Source organism: Elephantulus edwardii, unplaced genomic scaffold (genome assembly GCF_000299155.1).
Source record: "Elephantulus edwardii isolate Elephantulus edwardi_28Jun2011 unplaced genomic scaffold, EleEdw1.0 scaffold00016, whole genome shotgun sequence".
In the NCBI taxonomy this organism is placed as follows: domain Eukaryota; kingdom Metazoa; phylum Chordata; class Mammalia; order Macroscelidea; family Macroscelididae; genus Elephantulus; species Elephantulus edwardii.
Window position 1 is genome coordinate 19,500,558 of NW_006399766.1, and position 19,590 is coordinate 19,520,147.

The window sequence follows — 19,590 nt, forward strand, 5'->3', positions numbered from 1 at the left end:
TTTCTAAGTTACCAGCTGCCTTCATTTTCTCTTCATTGATTTCCTCCATAACTCCACCTCTGCCACTCTCTCAAAGTCATCAAGAACTGCCTTCCAAAGCGGGACTGACATCAGAGTTGGTGGGAAACTAGGAGGGGATAAATAATGTATGCTGCATTGAAGCAGATGAGGGAGAGAACGGTTTAGGGGGAATATATGATTAGGTATTATTGTCATGACAAGAGTCCAAAATGAAAGCTGCAGAGTGGAGTGGACTGGGGAGAAGGGATATTGTATGACAATGAAAGAATTTTTTTTTTTTTTTTTACTTTTCAAAGATAAAGGTGAACTGAGGGGAAGGGGTGGGCAGGGAGGAAAGTGTGCAACAGTGAATGAATGGGAATCCAAAGTCTCTGTAAACTTTCATTAAAATAATACTACTAAAAAGAGGGCGAGCTCTGGTGGCCTAGTGGCAAGAAGGTGTACTGCAATCCCAGAGGTGCACGGTTCAAATCCATCAGATGCTCTGCCGGGGAAGGAGGAACAATCTCCTCCTGTACCAGTCAGATCTGATTTGACGGTACACATACACATACACACACAAAAAAAAAAAATAAAAAATAATAATACTAAAAATAACTGCCTTCCAGCAACATCCAGCAGCTTCTCCCTTGGTCCTCATGCTGTCTGACCTCTGAACCTTCCACTGCACTCAACATGCCAACCACCTTCAAGTGCGGAATTTCCTCTTGTTCTCTACATCTCTTTGGGGGTTTTGGTTTGGTTTGGTTTTGCTCCTGGTACTGATCCCTGCTCCATCCACTCAAAATATTTATCTTAAAGGTGTAAATAACTCTTCAGTCAACTCACTAGATGAATCCCTCCTCCCCTCCAGGGTTCATTTTAAATGAGTGCTTGTTAAGCCAAAGTAATGAATCTCTGACACAGAGACATGGCGAGCACAGGAACACATTCTGGGAGAAGACCCTCCTAACACCCGCGAGGTGATGCAGACAACCTTCCTAAAAGAAAAATCCACCTCGATGGCACATAACAACAACAAGCAGCAGCATCTCGTGCTCCCCTGACTGTTTGCACATGTGATGGTGACCTGCAAAACGCTAACTCTGACCTGTCCCCCATGTTTCCATGCCACTTTCAGAGCTGCCCACAGAATGTCTCCCCCTGGATATCTGCAGACACTTGCAAGTCCACAGGCCTAATGCACTCTAACTCGTTCTGAATACAGAGTCCTAAGAAACAATAAGCAAAAGAAAGATTCCAACTTTACGAAAATTAATCATTGATGAGATGGGAGAAAAGACTCTTCTGTTGCTTTTCACTTCTAAATGTGTCTCGCACTTGCCCCTTGGGCTCCATTCCCTCTGCCAACACTGTAGTTGAGGTTACTTACCACTTCTCATCCCAACTGGCCTTTCTGTCTCCAGTCATGCCCCCTCTAAACCAGATGACATATATTGTGTTGAGTCAAGCAGCATAAACCCCCTTTTCATCATGTTTAGCCACAGCTCAGGAAGCTTTCATAGTTTCCTGATGACCAGCTGCATCAATGGGGGTTATGTGGTCCATAGTTCTCCACAAGCTGACTCTCTCGGACTCAAGCAGTCTTTTCTTCACTGTGCCCAACAGGCTTGTTCTGCTCCAAACAGGCTGCTCTCTTCCCCGTCCTATCGAACAATGATGTTCCTCTACCTTACAAAACCCTCCCTCTCTAAATGCTTTTTCCACAATGCCTGCTTCTTGATTACTTTCTTCTCTGAATGTCTCCAGAGTCTGTTGTTGAGACGACACAACCTGGCAGTGACTATTTTGGTTTGTTTTCTAGTTACACCTTGTGTTTTATTTGCTTTTAATGAGATCTTTGAAGACAAGGATTGTTTGTTCTTTCTTCCCAACTCCTCCAGCACCTAGCAGAATGTTGGGCAAAGAATCATTGTTAAGTTCCTAGCAGGAATATTCTAGCCTTTGATTTCAATGGAAGGACAAAGAACGAACGAAAAATAGGGATGATGCAAGAGGGAAGAAACGGTGCTGCAATTTAAAACACCGTACCTCACACGTGCCGTGCTGCACCATTACTTGTGACATGAAAACCACATTGCCCAAGGTTTTTATATCTTCCCCTTCCCATGCTTGAATAGGTTCAGAAAGTATCTGCAATTCCAGCTGTTTTCTCTTCCTCAGATCTTGGCACTGTCCCTGTAGAGACAAAGCAGAACATCATAGGAGTTTATGGAAACAGACCCAACACAGGATCAAAGTAAGATGTGGCTTTGGCTCTCAGATTCCTCCTGAGTCCCTCCTCTGTACCATGAATCCCATTCCTAATATACAGAAAGACTCACTACCTTCAGTCTTAACCTGTAATCCCCAATACTTTTATGAAGGAAAGCTACCTTTTCATTCTCCAAAGTCTCAAGATAAAATGTTAGGAGGGACTTGTTTCTCCCTCTCTGCAGGAGATTGTTGGGATGTACATTCATTATGAGTGAGGTATGTGTACTATACATATGTATATTCAAATCATTTAGACAGTATATTCAAAATGTGTGTAAATATATATGTATACATATATGTAAAGTATATATACATACATGTAAACATGTATACAACATATGTATATTCAAAATCATTTAGACAGTCTCTTTGAATCATTTAACAGGATTCCTTCCAAATTGGCTCTGGAAAGCAGAATATGGTTAGTTATGTTACTAAGTCCAAATGAATATAATTTTGAGAGTGTCTTTTCTATAAAATTTCTGCTGTCCTTTGAAGTTAAATGAAGAGGAAATGAATTTCTTCTACACATATTTTGAAGTGCCTACAGTGGTAATAAATACACTGTAACTGTCAAAGCAAGTAAACATGTAAAGTGATCAGAAAGACATTTGGTCTTAAATGTCATACATTCAATATACCCAGGAAAAAAGAAAAGGGACACAAATTAGAAGAAATGCCATGGTTTTCATTCACTTACAAAATGGGCAAAAGACATGGAAAGAATTTTCACAGAGGAAGGAATGGGAAAGAGACACATGAAGAAATGCTCCAAATCACTGGCAATAAGAGACATACAAGTCAAAAACACAGTGAGTGAGGCACCATCTCACTCCAGTTAACAGTGGCAAAGTTTAACAGGGCAGCAAGTAATAAATGTCATAAAAGTAATAAATAAAATGTAAATAAAAAGTAAATCAATAAAATGTAATAAAAGGAACTTTTATACATTGTTTGTGGGGTTGTAAAATGGTACAATCACTCTGGAAGGCAGTTTGGTGCTTTCTCAAAAAGCTGAACATAGAAATTCCATATGACCCAGCTATTCTACTACCTGGAATATACCCTGAGAAAAATGAGAACTGAGGCACAAACTGAGATTTATACACCAATGTGCATAGCAGCATTAATCACCATCACAAGAACATGGAAAGAGCCCACATGTCCAACCACAAACAAATGAATTGAGAAATGATGGTACATTCACACAGTGGAATACTATGCAGCACGCAGGAGAAATGATTTTGCAAATTATGACCTAACTTGGGAGGAACTGGGGAGCATTATGCTGAGTGATCTAACCCAGTCTCACAAGGACAAATAATGTATAAAACCATTACTGTAGAATGAATATAAGGATCCAAGAAGGTTGGGAGAGGGTGGAAGCAGAGGGATGAGGATGTGTGGGGAGAGGGGGAGATAAATCATTGGGTTGTACAATTTGATGGGTGAGGGGGTGAGGTAAATTGGAAGAATCTGTTCTCTACAACAATGTGTTTGAACTTTGCAAATAAACTCGTGTACAATTTTAAAAATAAATAAATAAACAAACTATATGAGCAGGGGCTGGGGAAGAAATGCCATGGATTTCAGAAGCCTGTACTCCTAGGCTGGACTATATAAAACTGCCAATATTCACCGGTTTTAAGGGTTATTTTAAGCTAATGCCTTATTTCATTGTTGTTAGGTTGTCGACTACAACTCATTTCAACCCTATGAACAACAGATCTGAACCTTGCCCTATCCTGTACTCTCTTCATGATCTGTTTTTCTCATTGCGGTAATCACATTGTGGTAGTCACTGTGTCATTTCATTGTGTTGAGGGTCTGCAAGGACTGGGTCCTCTTGAAAATATGCCCAAACTATGTGAGGTGAAGTTTCACAATTCCTGCATCTCAAGAACACTCTGGTTACAGAATTGTTTGTTCTTTTGGAAATCCACAGTATGTTCAATACTCTTCATCAACACTAAAATTCAAATTCATCACTTTTTCATAGGTCATCATTATTCACTGTTCAACTTGTAGATACATATGAAGCAATCAAAAACACCCTGGTTTGGATCGGGTGCACCTTAGTCTTTAAACTGATGTTCTTGCTCTTTAACACTTTTGAGAGGTCCTTGACAACAGATTTCCCCATTGCAATATATCTTTTGGTTTTTTTGACTGCTGCTACCAAGGATGTTGGTTGTAGATCCCAGTACAATGAAATCTTTTGACAACCTGAGTCTTTTTTTCTCCAAAAGATTGAAGTTGCCTTATTCTAGTCTTCAGTTTTCCATTTAGGTATGGGCACATTAGTTACTGATCTTTTGGTAGCAATTAAAAAAAAAACAAGACAGTGGCCAACATTTAATTATTTACAACAATGTACAGTTACTTAGAGCTCCTTACAGCAAAGATCAATAACTAAACATTGATCCATCACTTGAAATAGTTTTCTTTCTTTCTAAAATGGCACTAAGAGGTTTTATATTAATGGAGTCAAAAAGATACCTAACCATCACTCTCAAAATATTATAGGTCCCTATGAATAGCAATCTATATAAAGCAATTGCATTTTAGTCATTTTTTTTTCCTTTTAGCTATTTCCTTCTTCATATGCAAAGTACCAACTCACGTCTTCTGGTGAAAGTAATTGAATCCAGTATCAACACCAAGTGGTGAAGGAGGAGTTCGCAGACTTAAGGTGAGCAACACCCGGGCAAAGATAAAGAGACAGAAGGAAACCCCCCACCTCCGCAGCAGTGCTCAACACAGCAGAGCCTTCAAGGGCAGTCACTTTATACCCTCAGTCTGGCAACCTTTCACAGGTAAGCATGATGTTCGGAAGACAAAACTCAGTGAAACGATCATGGTGATGGTGTCGCTAAACTTATTCTTTCCATTCTAAAGACCTTTGCATCAGGAAAGAAAAGTTATACACAAACCCCTCGCTTATGAACAAATTATGCAATGGAGACTTCTCATTTTGGAGCATCACCTACCATGAGCGTTTTGAAGGCCATGATTGCTTTCAGAATATCTTGATGATCTGGATGAGTATCCTGTGAAAGGAACATATGAGGAGGCTATTAGCAGAGCATGGCTCAGTGGTTTCCAAGGGTGAGGGGGGAGAGGAAGATGTGACCACACAGTGATAGCGACAGGGAGCTTTGGAGACTGAGGGAACTGTTTCGTGTCTTGATTAGGGTTGTGGTAGCAAGAATCTATATATGCTATATATGTGCCAAAAATTCTCAAATTCTACCCCTCAAAAAAGTCAATTGTACAGCATGATACTGCAATGATTAAAAAAAAAGGTCATATCAAAGCATTTGGAATTGTAATACTTCCAATTATTAGATGACTGTGAACTCAAGACAGCAAATAATTTGTTAATGGTATACTCCCTGTGGTTACTGAGGCAAGAGTTCCTTTCCCCCCCTTTTGTTGTTATGCTTTAGATAATAATGAATAATTCTTTGGGGGGCGGCATCATTGGGCTATGTTGTCAGTAGCCAATAATTAGAGCACAGAAACGCTAGTCTCATTCCCTGAAATGCTTCCATTTTCTTCCAGCAGGTTCACCATGGAAAAACAGATGCAAGACACATGAATCAAAATGCCATGGTACTTGTTAGCTGCCATTGGGTCAGCCATGATTCATGAAGACTCCATGCACTTGTGGCTTAGTGATAAGGAGCTGCACTGCCAAATCAAAGGTAGGCAGTTTGAATCCACCAGCTGCTCCATGGGAGAAAGACAAGCTATTTCCTCCCATGCCATTTACTGTTTCTGAAAATTCGCTAGAGAGAGGGTCGGCTATGGGTCACTTCTGACTGGAGAGTACACGACTACACCAACAACAATCACGCACAACAGAATAAAATGCTGCCTGGCGCTGTGCCACCCCCGCGACTGGCTGCGGATCAGTGATTCACAGGGTTTTCATGTGCTGAGTTTTTTGGAAGCAGATAGCCAAGCTTTTCCTCCCTAGCCCTCCGTCCCCTAGAAGCTTCACTGACACTTCCTCCGCCAGGTAAGTGTTAGCTGCAAGGGAGGTGCATTGGCCAAGGATCAAATCCAGGTCTCCCGAGCAGGGGTGGGGGGATTGTTGGTTTGAGGAGCAGGGAGTCGTGAGGAACCCTGGCCTATTGACTTGGCTGCTGCACGTGGGGGCTATAGAGGGCTGAGTGAGGAAACCAGCAGGTCTGGAACACAGGGAGAAGTGTGGACACCTGAGCTTGCAGCTGATGCCCATGTGAACCTAAGTACAGATGGGTGGGGATGAGCTGACCAGAACCCAACCAGGTGAAGAGAATATGATCCTTGCTGCGAGCTAGTGCTGATTGCTGCAACCTGATGGTTTGCTCTCGACTGGACTTTGCCTGTGGCTACAGAGGCTCAAAGTTTCCAAGTAGAGCAGAGGACCCATCAGAAAAAGGGACATGCTTGTTCCCTCAGAGTCCTGGATTGATAGGGATGGGCAAAGCAGAAACTGGCTTTCCAAAAGAGGGATATTAAGGCATGAAGCATGAAGTAGCAGGCTTATACACCTTCACGAATGTGAAATCATCTCAGTTAAATGATTGTAATGGGAGGAAACTCAAATTGTATAAAATAGAATGTACATGCATGAAACACAATGTATACAAATGACAAAAATATTCATCTTTAAAAAATTGTAAATCTGGATCTCCCAGTAGAAGGTAAGAATTCTACCACTGCGTCAACAACATCTCCATGATTCTTACAGCTCGGAAGGGGCAGAGTCAAGTAGCTTTGAGGAATTCGTGTCTCCATAGCTAGTCCGGAAGAGCAGGAGGGATTCTGGGGATAGATGTACACCTAACCTTTGGAACTGAGCTGATATAATGAGAAGATAAAATCTGCTGCTCAACCAGCCTAGGGTAATAAAATCCAGAGCTGAAGAGGAGAGGTCTGACCCAAAAGTGAATGGCATTACTTATAAAAAGTACAGCTGTTAAAAAAAAATAAGTACAGCTGTATTCCCTTATAATAAAGTTTCTTATTTGAATTAGCTAATAACTGAAAATATCAGCTTGCGAAACCTCTGGGGGCCTAATGGTTAAGGAGTTGTATTCCCAATCCAAAAGTAGGTGGTTTGAATCTCTTGCTGGACAAAAGTGGGAACTCTTCCCCTGTGGCCTCCTGAGGGTCAGCTATGTGTGAGTCAGTTCCTAATTGACAGCAATGAGGGAATTTTAAAAGTTGTATGCTTTTTTTTTTTTTTAATGAAGCTCTAGTGGCCTAATAGGTTGGGAGATGCACTGCCTACTCAAAGGTGAGCAGTTTGAATCTCCACAGGAGAAAGATGGGCTATTGGTTTGAGTCTGATTTCAACTAAATGATAAGAAAGCTAGAGAAATTGTCTCACCCAGAGGGTAATAAGGTTAGGATGTGAGCTATCTGACAATGGGAGCAGGAGGGAACCCAAGACTTGGGACCAATGGCAACTCAAGCATGACAGGAAGAGAAACAGGCTCCCATACAAGGAAGGCCAGTACTGAGGATCCAGGCAGAGGGAATATCTGGGTTCATTTCCTCCAAATTAAGTAGGACTATTCTTCAGTTTAGAGCAGAAAACAGAAGCTGAGACTCAAAGGACTCACTCAGTGAATGGGCTGAGCTTTTGGAAAGGCATCCAGAGGCCAGCCCCTTGGCAAGCCCTAACTGAAATCTCACCCTGGCAGGCCCCCCTCACCAGCTGCCCGCTGCCTCCAGCTTTCAGGCAGGCCAGACATCTGAGCATGTGGTTTCGCTCGGGGTGCATGCTTTCCATCCTTACCAATGCTGACGAGCCCAGCAGTGTGCACCCTTTCTCTTTAAGATAACCAAACCATTTAAAACCTCAAAACCTTTCCCCAGACACAGGAAGAACAAACTAGGGTAAATGCAGCTTCCCCCAGCAGCCCTCCCCTCCCACCCACACCTCAGTCACCCGCGCATGATCGCGCAAGAATAGCTGGGGAAGCTATACCCACTGATTGTTTTTAATAACAAGAAAATGTCAGCTCAGAAATTGTTCAAATTTAATAACTGCTATTGTAAGGGGTATGCATTTCTGGAATGCCTTGTCACAGCTTGCATTTTAAAAAAAGAAGATTTCTTTATGAGAAAATATCCAATTATCAAGCCTTGTTGCAGATCTTAATATTTAAGGGTTTATGATGACATGACAACTGTGGGCATAAACTCTAATTTTATAAACAAAAGTGTGAGGTGATTTGTGAGGGAGATGCATCATGCATGAAGAGATAAACTGGTACCAGAGTCAGAAAAGCGAATAGTCACAAGGCTCTAGAGATAAATATCCCTAACTTGAGTGAAAGGGCCCTTTGTATCCTCTGATGGTTATTTTGTTTGTTTTGTTTTTTGCTTTATTTACCCAGTGAAATCGGTTGTCATACCGGCACAACAGAAGAGTTCTTGGTCTGATTTCATCAAACCACCTCCGATGGAAGAGAGAGGAGGAGAAAACCTAAGTCAACAGGTTAGAACAGCCTATTTGCTAGGAAAGAATGAGGATCTTCTCTTGCTGCACCAACAGGAAATCCAGACGTTTGGAAAAGAGGGAAGACTGGGAAGGGCAAAGTTTGAAAGAGACCGATACCATTTTGCAGGACTCAGCAAGGCTGGTGTGGAGGCCACGGGCTGCTTCACCCTGAAAGGAGGCCCACCCGCGGTGCCCAGCTCGCCTTCATTTACCTCCATGTGCCGTTCCAGCTCTTGCAGGAGAGTCACGTACTTTTCCAGCCGCATAAACGGTTTGCTGAGGCTTGTTGTTAAAATGAGGAGTCCTGGACTGGAAGCACCTTGATTCTCCATAAATTTCTCCAACTCGTCGCTAGGAAAAGAATGGACCTTTTCATTACTGCTAAATGTTCCCCAGAAAGCATCATCAATTCAATATTAGTTTTTTGATATCTCAGCTAATACAAGCCCAAATTTTTTTAAAAGGCTTCATTTCTTGGAATGCCGTTCATTTGAACTCAATTCAGTAAACCTTTACTCAGCTCCTCCTAGGCACCCAGTCTAGACCCAGAGCTAGAATACAGTAGGTGAGTTCAACACTTACAAAACCTGGCCCTTGTTTACTCTCCTAAATATTTGTTTATTGAGCATCTACCAATTGCCAGGCTCTATTTTAATTACTGGAGATGAAGCAATGAACAAAACAAAAATAACTGCCCTTAGAGGCCTGCACCTGTGGGCATAGAACCTAGCTGAGGACTTCAACATCATAAAAGTTTTTAAAAAAAAATGTGATTTCTTAGTCACTTCAACCTTTCTCAGATGCCAAGAGTAGTTGCCCAATGAGTGCTTGCTATAACTGGGGTTTCCACTTGGAATGTTCTAGAATACAGTTCTAAATTCAGATAGCAGCATCCGTATGACTAACCACAAAGCATCTTAATCTAGAATCTGAAACTAGTACAACAGACTACTCAACCACTTCCACCAGGCAACTATTTGGTTTGAAAAAAAAAGAAAGAAAACCTGTTTATTACTATTTTATGACCCTCAACCAGGTAGATTGACACACTGGCTGCAGCAATAGGCTCAAGGGCGTGAGAGATGGTGAGGACAGCACAGGATAGGGCAGGGTTCTGATCTGTTGTTCATAGGGTCTCTATGAATTGTACTCAACTCGGTAGCACCTAGCAACAACAGGTGCTATAAACAGCTAAGTTTGAGCTTGTGTTCTCTCTGCCCTTCAACACCCTCCACCCAGCTCCTTTCCAGCAGCAGTTATGTCAAATCCATTGAAGAATATATGTGAGCAAGATAACATTAGAGAAGTAAATTCACTGTCTAAATGGCAGCATGTTTTGAAACTTCTGCTTTATCATTTGCCCCCTTCACCTCTTGGCCCATGCATATCAGTCATGAATCTTATAGCTGCTCACTCCTTTCCATTCCCACTATTACTAATTTGGTTCAGGGCTTCATCTCACACGTGTGGCTCATTTCAATAGCCCAGCTAGTCTCTCGGTCTCCATGCCCCTACACCATCCTGCGAACCACAACATTAGCCCAAACGTTTTCCTACTCAAATTCCTCTAATTCCTTACAAGATCAAATCTAAACCTTTTCAAATCCTAATGGTCCAATCAGTCTTTCTCACCACACCCCAACAGGAACCTGTACTGCAAAGTGACCTACTTACACTCCTTAGAACACATCCTATGCAGTGGCTCCCAACTGCGGTATGTTGCAACAGGTTGTGCAATGTGTTCAAAGAACTTGGCTTTCAGTAATAACGTACTAAAGGGGTTGGTCATGGAATGCATTGCAGGAATGAATAGTAAATGCTCTGGCCTATCACCAGAGAGGCACTCACCTCTCTCGATGGTGTGCAATCGAGTCAGAACCGACCCATTAGCTGGCCCTCCAGCAAATTTTCAGAGGCAGTTCCAGGGGATACTGCCCATCTTTCTCCCATGGAGCAGCTGGTGAATTTGAACGACATACCTTTTGGTTGCCATGCAACTCCTTACCACTAGGCCATTAAAGCTCAGTCACCCCTTAGAATGGCCAACTATATAGTCAAAAGAGCAACAGTTGCCCAAGGGTAAAGGCCAGAATACAGGAGAAGGTAGACTAGAAGGAATAATGAAAATGAGAATCACAAGTTGGAGGAGTATGATCACATTTTAAGTTCCGTAATTCATGTTATGAAACAGGGAGCTCAGGTGGCATAGTCCATAGGGAACTGTGCTTCTAACTCAAAGGTGGCACCTCTCTGCTGGTTCAAATCCACCATGGGAGAAAGATGGGCAATTCCCTCGTGTGCACCTTAACGCCTCTGAAAACCCACTGGTGGGTCAGCTGTGAGTCGGTTCTGACTCAAAAGCAATGAGACTTTAAAGCAAAATATATATGAGTGGTTGGATGGAAAGCCAATTTGCTTTGTAAACTTCCACTCACATCACATCTTTAGAAGAAGAAAAGATAAAAGAAATTTTGCCCACATGATCAAATGCAATTTAACATATAAAAGGTTTCACAATTGCATAATTACTTCCAGTCCTTCGTGGCAGGAAAACAAGGATAAAAAGAACTATCCAAAAATGATGATAAAAGACATCCTCCTCCTTTGGGCCTTTGTGAGTAGGAAAGGGATGGAGTTTCGGATAACGCCCCAGCACCTTTTTTGTTATGCACTGTCACATGCATGTGGAAGGGAAAGAGGGCTGGGGCCACTGCCTGCCACAGTGGAAGTTTCTCTTATCAAAGTGGTCACATCTCCCAGTCAATGAGAATGATTTAAGTCCGTTTTTGCAATCTTGCTCCAAAAAGTAGCTGAAGGGAGGGAACTGAGGGAGTTATCTGATCCTCAATGGACTCATGCGTATAACAGAGAGAAAGCCTATCCCCTAATGCAACTGTAAAGATGAAATATTGGGCATTTCAAGGCTGCTGTTTCCTATTTAGATCTTTACGTACATTCATTCTTGTTTAATAGTCACAACAATATTTCAATGCCAGTGTTAGCCCCATTTTACAGATGAGGAACCCGAGACTCAGGAAGTGTTGCAGCTAGCACATGGTGGTTAAGTTGGGGTTAGTAGCAGGTCAGAAGCCAAAGTCTCCGTTGTATTTCCATGGTCCCATGTTACCTTTCTACTGGAATAATTTTGTAGTCGTTAGAATAGTCAGTAGATGCATTTTTAGTTGGTTGCTTACTGTGTTTACTTCAGGGCAAATACCTTTTTAAAATCATTGCTTTCAAAATTACCAGTACCTGCAATTTCCAGCTTAATGGAAATGCAAGTGATGTTTCATTTCCAATTCAGAGCACAGAGAAGTTTAAAAATTCATTGCATATAAAATATAATTGGGGGAAAAACTTGGATTTGATGAGTACATCTGGGTTGAAATGTAATTTGGGGGGGGATCACTGTCCTAATGTTGTTTTAACTTGGTAAACAAGTCTTATTTTTTTTTTGCTTTCAATAACTAAATGACTGTCTACATTTTGAATATTCTTCTTTAATTGGTAGAACGTCAGCTCTAATTGATGTAATATTCTGCTCTAATTGATGTAACTTTGTACTCTAATTGATATGAAGGTTGCAATAATTAAAGGCAAATGCTAATGTGTATGTTGTTATTACTTTCCATGCAGAATTCTAATGGCCAGGCTCTCAAAATATTAGAAAACAATGTTTTAATATTTTTCATCATAAAATGGGCTGTCTTATAAACACATTACTGAGAAGAAAAGACTATTTTACTAATGCAAAATAAATAAATAACAAAACTGTCTTATAAAACCACCATTCATTATGATACATGGATTTTAAAAAACATATTTTACTTCTCCAATAAGTTTAACACACAAATTAACCCAATATCTTTACAACAAAAGACAACCTCTGTCTTGGAAATTCCATTTCTCATTTAGTACAATCTGTTTGAAGTATTATTAAGGGAAGACATGCTTTCCAAGCTTAAAATGTGCTCTGTGATGTGATGTGTTACAATAGCAGCGATTCTCAATGTATGAATGTTTGTTTGAAATTCAGTGTGTATTTAACTCCTATGATGCATGCTAAATGGAGTTCCAGTACATTCTGGGTTGGGCTGGAAGCTCAAGAGAACGCTTGCACATCATATGAACACTTGATCATCTCATCAAATGGAATTTCTGTGGAGTTGTTTATATAGACTTTGAATCTGAATGATCATATCACCTCTTAGAGTGGTCCAAGCAAAGGAACTAAGGGACTCTGTCTCCCCAAATTCCCTCTTTCCAAATCCCACAAGCCCTTCATGGGAGTTGCTATGACTTAGAAAAAACAGGCAAAGCATGAGTTTCTGGGCAACTTCATCCCTGGGCCTGTGGAAAATCCCAGAAATGCCACTTGTATCGGATTGGACAGATCACTCAGTCTCTTTTCTTTTAACTGCCCAGAGATTGGGTTGTCTGCTTCTTTTTGCTCCACACTCACCCCTCGCCTGTGATCAGTCTCTCTTACTCCCTTCCCTAGCTCCTCAAAGATAGAAACAGAACCAAACTGGTTTCGTTTTCCTTGTACCTAAGCCACCATCACTAGCGGCAGAGGGAAATAAAACGAACTTGAATGAAAATGTACTGAGATGGTAACTGCAATAGAGATGAAAGTAAGATTTATCCCAGAAGATGGCAAGAGTTTCTATGGCTCTTTGGTGCAGCTATTGGTGGCCTGGTGGTAAAAAGCTGTGCTGCAATCTCAAAAGGCAGGCGGTTCAAATCCATAGCTGAAAAGGATGGCCTCTGAAAACCTGCTGAGGATCAGCATGGGTCGGTTCCAACTTGACCAAACATAACAACAAATATGAGGTGTATACTAAAGTTGAGGTCTGCCTATATATCTGAAATCAGGCAATACATTTCTATATTCTTACAAGGCAACTCCATACAATGCTAAAGCTTTCTGGTTGCCCTAACAGGAGCATTTCTAGTTTGATAGTGCCACCTAGAGGCCCTCATGAAGAAGTTCAACTGGATAGCCTGCTCAGGCTCAGGGCAATTCAATGGGGTTAAAGAGAAGGCAGTCGGCTTCTGAAAAGGTAAGTCCTAGAAACCCTATAGGGAAGTTCTGCTCTCTCCTTACAGACTCACTCAGTGGCAGCGGGTTTTTCGGCATCTACAAACCAAGACCAAGCAGGAAAATGGGAGCAACCCACTCAAAGTTCCTATTTCAGCTGAAGCCTTGATCTAGAACAAGTTTCTTGTGCAAAATGTCTGTGAGTTTTCTTCAACTATGGAACTACAAGTGGAAAGTTCTTTAGAAATGAGGATAGTTTGACTTCAGCTCACTTACTTGGTGCATGTCCTTAGAAAAGTCCAGTCACCAGACAAGGATTGGTAACATAAAAACACAAGAAATGCTCAGTGAGAGAGAGAGAGACACAACAACCACAAGAGTGGACTCAAATATACCCACCGTCACGAAGATGGGAACAGGACCAGGAAGCATTTCATTTCATTTTGTGACAGGTCGTCATGAGTCAGAAATGACTGAAGAGCAACTAAGAATACCATCATCATTCCATTCCATCTATACGTCAAACAAAGTACATGAGGTGCAAGCAAAGCAGCTGTGATTATATCTAAAGCACATCTCAGGGACACGCCAACCATTTGTACTTCATTTTTCATCCTTCATATGTTAAAATACCTGAGGCAAAAATTCAGTTTGATGGACACCAAGAAATACATCTGGGCAGCACCGAGTAAAGATACAAAGCACACTCAGTCCAAGCAGAAGAGGGGTCTATATACACAGCGAATGAAGGAAAGGTTAGGTGTTAATGACTGATTGCAGATATGGAACTTCAACTTATAGTTATTTGACTAGACCTTCACCTTGAAGTTATTGGAAACGTAAAAGTATGCCACCTAGCTTGAGGGAGTAAGTCACCGCCTAGATGAGTCGTGCAAGCCAGTTCAGTTAAGATAGGCATATCTTGTTTTATTACACTTTGCTTTACCATACTTGGCAGATATTGCCCTTTTTTTTCACATATTGAAACCCTGCAAATAAAGTTCGGGATTGTAACTCCCACTGTTGAGGGAAGACGAATCAGAAAATATCTGAGAGTATATTTAACAAACAACTAATTGTCATCAAGTGGAAAATGACTCTTAGTTGACTCTCTGGTGGGTTTTTGGAGGCTATAACGTGAACATAAGATTGTCTTTCTCCTGTGACACTGCTGATGGATTCTTGAAGCCACTAGTGGATTCGAACCACCAGAGAGGTTCCATGTATGGATTAGCAACTCAATGCTCTGATGATGATGCCAACAGAGTTTCCTGGAGAGTGTACCTATATATAAGACTGTTGTTGTTAAGTTCCATGGAGTCAAGTACAACTCATAGCAACCCTGTGAACAACTTGTCTGAATCCTGTCCCATCCTGTGCCATCCTTACAATCTCTGATACACTCAAGCCAATGCTGCCACCACTGTGTCAATCCACCTAACTGAGGGTCTTCATCTTGTTATCCTTCCACCTTCCTTCCTAAGTATGATGTCCCTCTCTACGAAATAGTGTCTCCTAGCAACGTGTCCAAAGTATGTGAGATGAAGCTACATTATCCTTGATTCCAACGAGTATACTGATTGCACCTTCTCCAAGACATCTGTTTGTTCTTTTAGCAGTCCATAGGATATTCAGCACTATTCAAAACTGAAAGGCATCAATTCTTCTTTTGTCATCCTTAGACACTGTCCAGCTCTTAGACGCATAGCAAGTGATTGAAAAGACCATGGTCTGAATCAGTCACACCTTAGTCCTCAAACTAACATCATTGCTCCTCAATAATTTGGAGAGGTCCTTGACTGCAAACTTTCCCAGTCCAATTTGCCTCTTAATCTTCTGATTGCTGATACCAAGTATACAGGTTGTAGATCCAAGTAAGATGAAGTCATTGACAATTTCAATCTTTTCCCCATCTATCTTGATGTCACCTATCAGTCCAATGATGAGAATTTTTGCTTTCCTGACACTGAGATGTAATCCATATAGAAGGCTGTAGTGTTTGATCTTCTACAGCAAGCATCTTAAGTTCTCTGCATTTTCAGCAAGGTAGTTTGTGTCATCTGCATATCAAAGGTTATTGATAAGACTAAAGCCTGATACATAGTTAGATGATAGATGATGGTAGGTAGGTAATTAGGTAGGTAGGTAGATAGATAATAGATTAGATAGATAGATTGATCGATCACTATAGCCTTCAATAGGGATTCTATCTCAACTTCAAGAAAATGAAAATCCTCACCACTGGGCAACATTACGATAGATAAAAGACTGAACTTGTCAATTATTTTCTTTTACTTGGATCCACAATCAACACCCAGGGTAATAGTTTTCAGAAAATCAAAAGACATGTCACAGTGGGAAAATCTGTATCCAAAGACCTCTCCAAGGTGCTAAGGAGCAATGGCATCAGTTTACAGACTAAGGTGCACCTGTTCCAAGACATGGCATTTTAAATTACTTGCTGTGTGCCTGAAAGTTGGACAATGAATAAGGATAACAGAAGAATCAATGCCTTTGAATTGTGGTGTTGGAGAAGAGTACTTAATATCCCATAAACTGCCAAAAGAACAAACAAGTATATCTTTGAGAAAGTGCAACCAGGGTGCTCCTTGAAGCAAGGATAGCAAAACTTCATCTCACATACTTTGGTTATGTTTTTAGGAGGGATAAGTCCTTGGAAAAAAGACATCAATCATGCTAGGGAAAGTGGAAGGTCAATGAGAGAGAGGGAGACCCTCAATAAGATGGATTGACACAAGTGGAAAGTCAATGAAAGAAGAGAAAGACTCTCAAAAAAGATCAATTGACACAGCGACTCTAACAGTGGGATTAAGCATTAATCAGAGGTGATGGGGATGGCACAAGATAGGGCAAGGTTAAGATCCACTGTTAATAGAGTTGCTATGAGTTAGAATCAACTCAGCAGCACCTAACAACAATGAAGCTGCTCTCCAATCCCAAAGGCATGCAGTTCGAGTCCACCAGCAGCTGGTAGGTAAAACAAACATAACTGGTGGGAATAAAAAGCAACTATTTGAGTTATCTGAAATTTTCCTAATGACATATAGTGTATAAAGAAACATTTAGTCAAGAAAATCTACTAAAACTCAGTAAGAACAGGAAGTTTGTGGCACTTGAGTCAGGACTCACTCTCTGGCCTCTGTCTTCAGTTCAGCTTGAGAGAGCTCAAACCTAGGCAAGTATGGCCAAAAGCAAAGCGCTCCCTCTCTTCTCAGCTCCTAATCATGGGATGCAATCAGATGTCAAAACTACTTCACCTGAAAGGAGCTCTGGTGGCCTAGTGGCGAGACACTGCACTACAATCCCAGAGGTACGCGGTTCAAATCCACCAGAAGAAGGAGGATGCTGAAGAAGGAGGGGGTAATCTCCTTCTGTACCAGTCAGATCTGATTTGACGGTACACGTAAAAATAATACAATTTTTTAAAAAAAACTACTTCATTTGAAACAGAGACTGAGGAAAACTAAGTCTAACGATGCTTAGAAAAACAACAACAATTTTAAGGGCAAGCAGAGTCTAGCCCAGTTAGATCAACAAAGAGAACCAGAGAAAGTGAAAGTTTAAAAGTGTCCTCCAGAAGGCTGCACAGTGGACTGGACTTGGGGGGAGGGGCTGCATAACAATGAATGAGTTTTTCTTTTACTTTTCAAGAAGACTAAATTGGGGGGGGGGGCAGAGAGAAAAGTGCAACAATGAATGAAAGGAAACCCTAAGTCTGTAGAGTTTCATTAAAATTGATTTTTTAAAAAAGGGGCAGGGGGGAAGAAGTGTCCTCCAAATAAACCAGCCTCAAAAACTTCCCCCTTATGACAATAATCTGCAACAAGAGGTGCATTGCAAAGTGAACTGGGGGAGGGGGAAAGAAGGAGGGAAGAAAATAAGCAACAATGAATGAATGAAAACCCAAGCTTTCTGTAAACTTTCATTAAAATCACAATTTAAAAAATTCACAAACAAGGAAAACCCCAACAAAAACCAAAATAACAACAACAAAAAAATAACCCACATTAATTATTGTGGGCTCAAAGAGGTTCAATATGGAAACTATTTATGTTTTATAATATATATTCTCAAAACCAACAAAATAAATAAGATTCAGTAAAGAAAAAAACAAAACACCACAAAACCTACCCCTTTCAAGAATTTAATCGGATTATACTGTAGCGTCACTTATGGCCTAGGGAATTATCCAAAACAATAGAGCCATCCACTGGCAACAAGGTGGACATGATACCAAAAGGGGAGATTACTTAGCAGAGATATCAAGAACGTTTAGACGGTCAAAGACTAAAAGAAATAGACAGTAACTAGACTAAAACCACTGTCTCACATGACTGTGTACTTGACCACAGCTGTGCCCTCTGTGGAGTGGCAACAGACGCTTCACATAGTGGGGGGAAGTAAAACCAAAAACTAGCCATTGACTCAATTCTGTCTCATGGTGACCTTATAGAACAAAACATTGCCTGGTTTTGTGCCATCTTTATGTCTGAGTCCACGGTTGTGGTTATGATGTCAATCCATGTCTTTGAGGATTTCCCTCGTTTTCACTGATCTCTTCTTCACCAAACATGATGTCTTTTCTAGTGTTTGCTCTTTCCGACTGGCATGCTCATTGACAGGCATTTTTCGGAAGTCTATGATCTAGTTCCAGATCAACCACTTAACATCCATGAGTTCTTGAACAGATTACTGAGCCTAAGCCTTCCAAAGTTTTGATCTGTAAATCAGGGATGGTAATAAGAGTAATACCCTCATTTAAGTTTCTCTCTTGACTGTACCATCAAGCACAGTGAATAGTGATCCAAAAGATCTGACAAAAATATTGCAGTTTTTAGTAGTTATTTATGAGAAGGACAGATACCTCCAGAGAGGAAAGCAATCACTTGTGATAGAGGCAAATTGGCAAACATCATAGCATATTCAGGAGGCTATGGATCCCTCCAAGCACCAAAGCATGTGAGTCACTTCTTAAATTCCTTCAAGAGTTGCTCTAAAAGATGGCTTTGTTTTATATTTCAATAATCTAGTTCAGAGTGCAGTTTAGAATATAGGATGCAGAACAATAAATTCCCCTTTATATATCTGAGTTAAGAAACTTTATCTAAATTTTAAAAAAACAATATTTGATCTCTTAGAAGATGAATACTAAACAATTACATTGGTATTATTAAAAAAAAATTTTAAACTGTGCCCTTTATACTAAAGTGCATTCAGTCATGTTTAGGTCCCTAATCCCTTCTCTATGTTCCTAATGCCACAATATACTTGTAGAGTTAACCTTATACTAGTTAGCTATCTACTTTGACATGCCTTTTGGAAAACACTGGATTCCAGACTAAATAATTTGGAATATTTCCTTTCTTTTGTTTATATAATCTTAGAGCACTTTATGAATACCATCTCTGTTGAAATAGAGGATTTAATTAATGTTATCTTGAATATTTAGAACTGTTTTAATTAAGCTGCAGTATGGGATTTTTTTTAAAAAAAATGGAAACTTGTTTTCTAAAGATACTTCCACATAAATTATAGTTCACATTAAGGTAAGGTATCTGTTTATGTGCATCACTTTGATAAAGGGCAGAGGCTTACTAACACTACCACCAATTTAAGGCCCAACACCACTGTAAATTATCATTCTTCATCCTCGTCCTCATCCTCATCATAGTACCTATTTCTCTTTATCTGTTCTTCTACAGAAAGCTCTTTGTCTACTTCTCCATCCCAGAATCCCACATCCTGGGAT

At 40.6% G+C, this 19,590-nt stretch overlaps 1 protein-coding gene across 1 annotated transcript in view; it reads right to left on the bottom strand.

Annotated features, from left to right (window-relative positions):
* The window catches only part of ARHGEF6 (Rac/Cdc42 guanine nucleotide exchange factor (GEF) 6), a 157,682-nt gene that overhangs the window by 22,533 nt on the left and 115,559 nt on the right, over nucleotides 1-19,590 (bottom strand). Inside the window, exons 10-12 of the mRNA XM_006881824.1 lie at nucleotides 8,992-9,130; nucleotides 5,268-5,327; nucleotides 2,053-2,199 (exon numbers count right to left, since the gene is read on the bottom strand). Of these exons, the coding sequence (XP_006881886.1) occupies nucleotides 2,053-2,199; nucleotides 5,268-5,327; nucleotides 8,992-9,130 (346 nt within the window). The remainder of the gene's footprint in view (nucleotides 1-2,052; nucleotides 2,200-5,267; nucleotides 5,328-8,991; nucleotides 9,131-19,590) is intronic.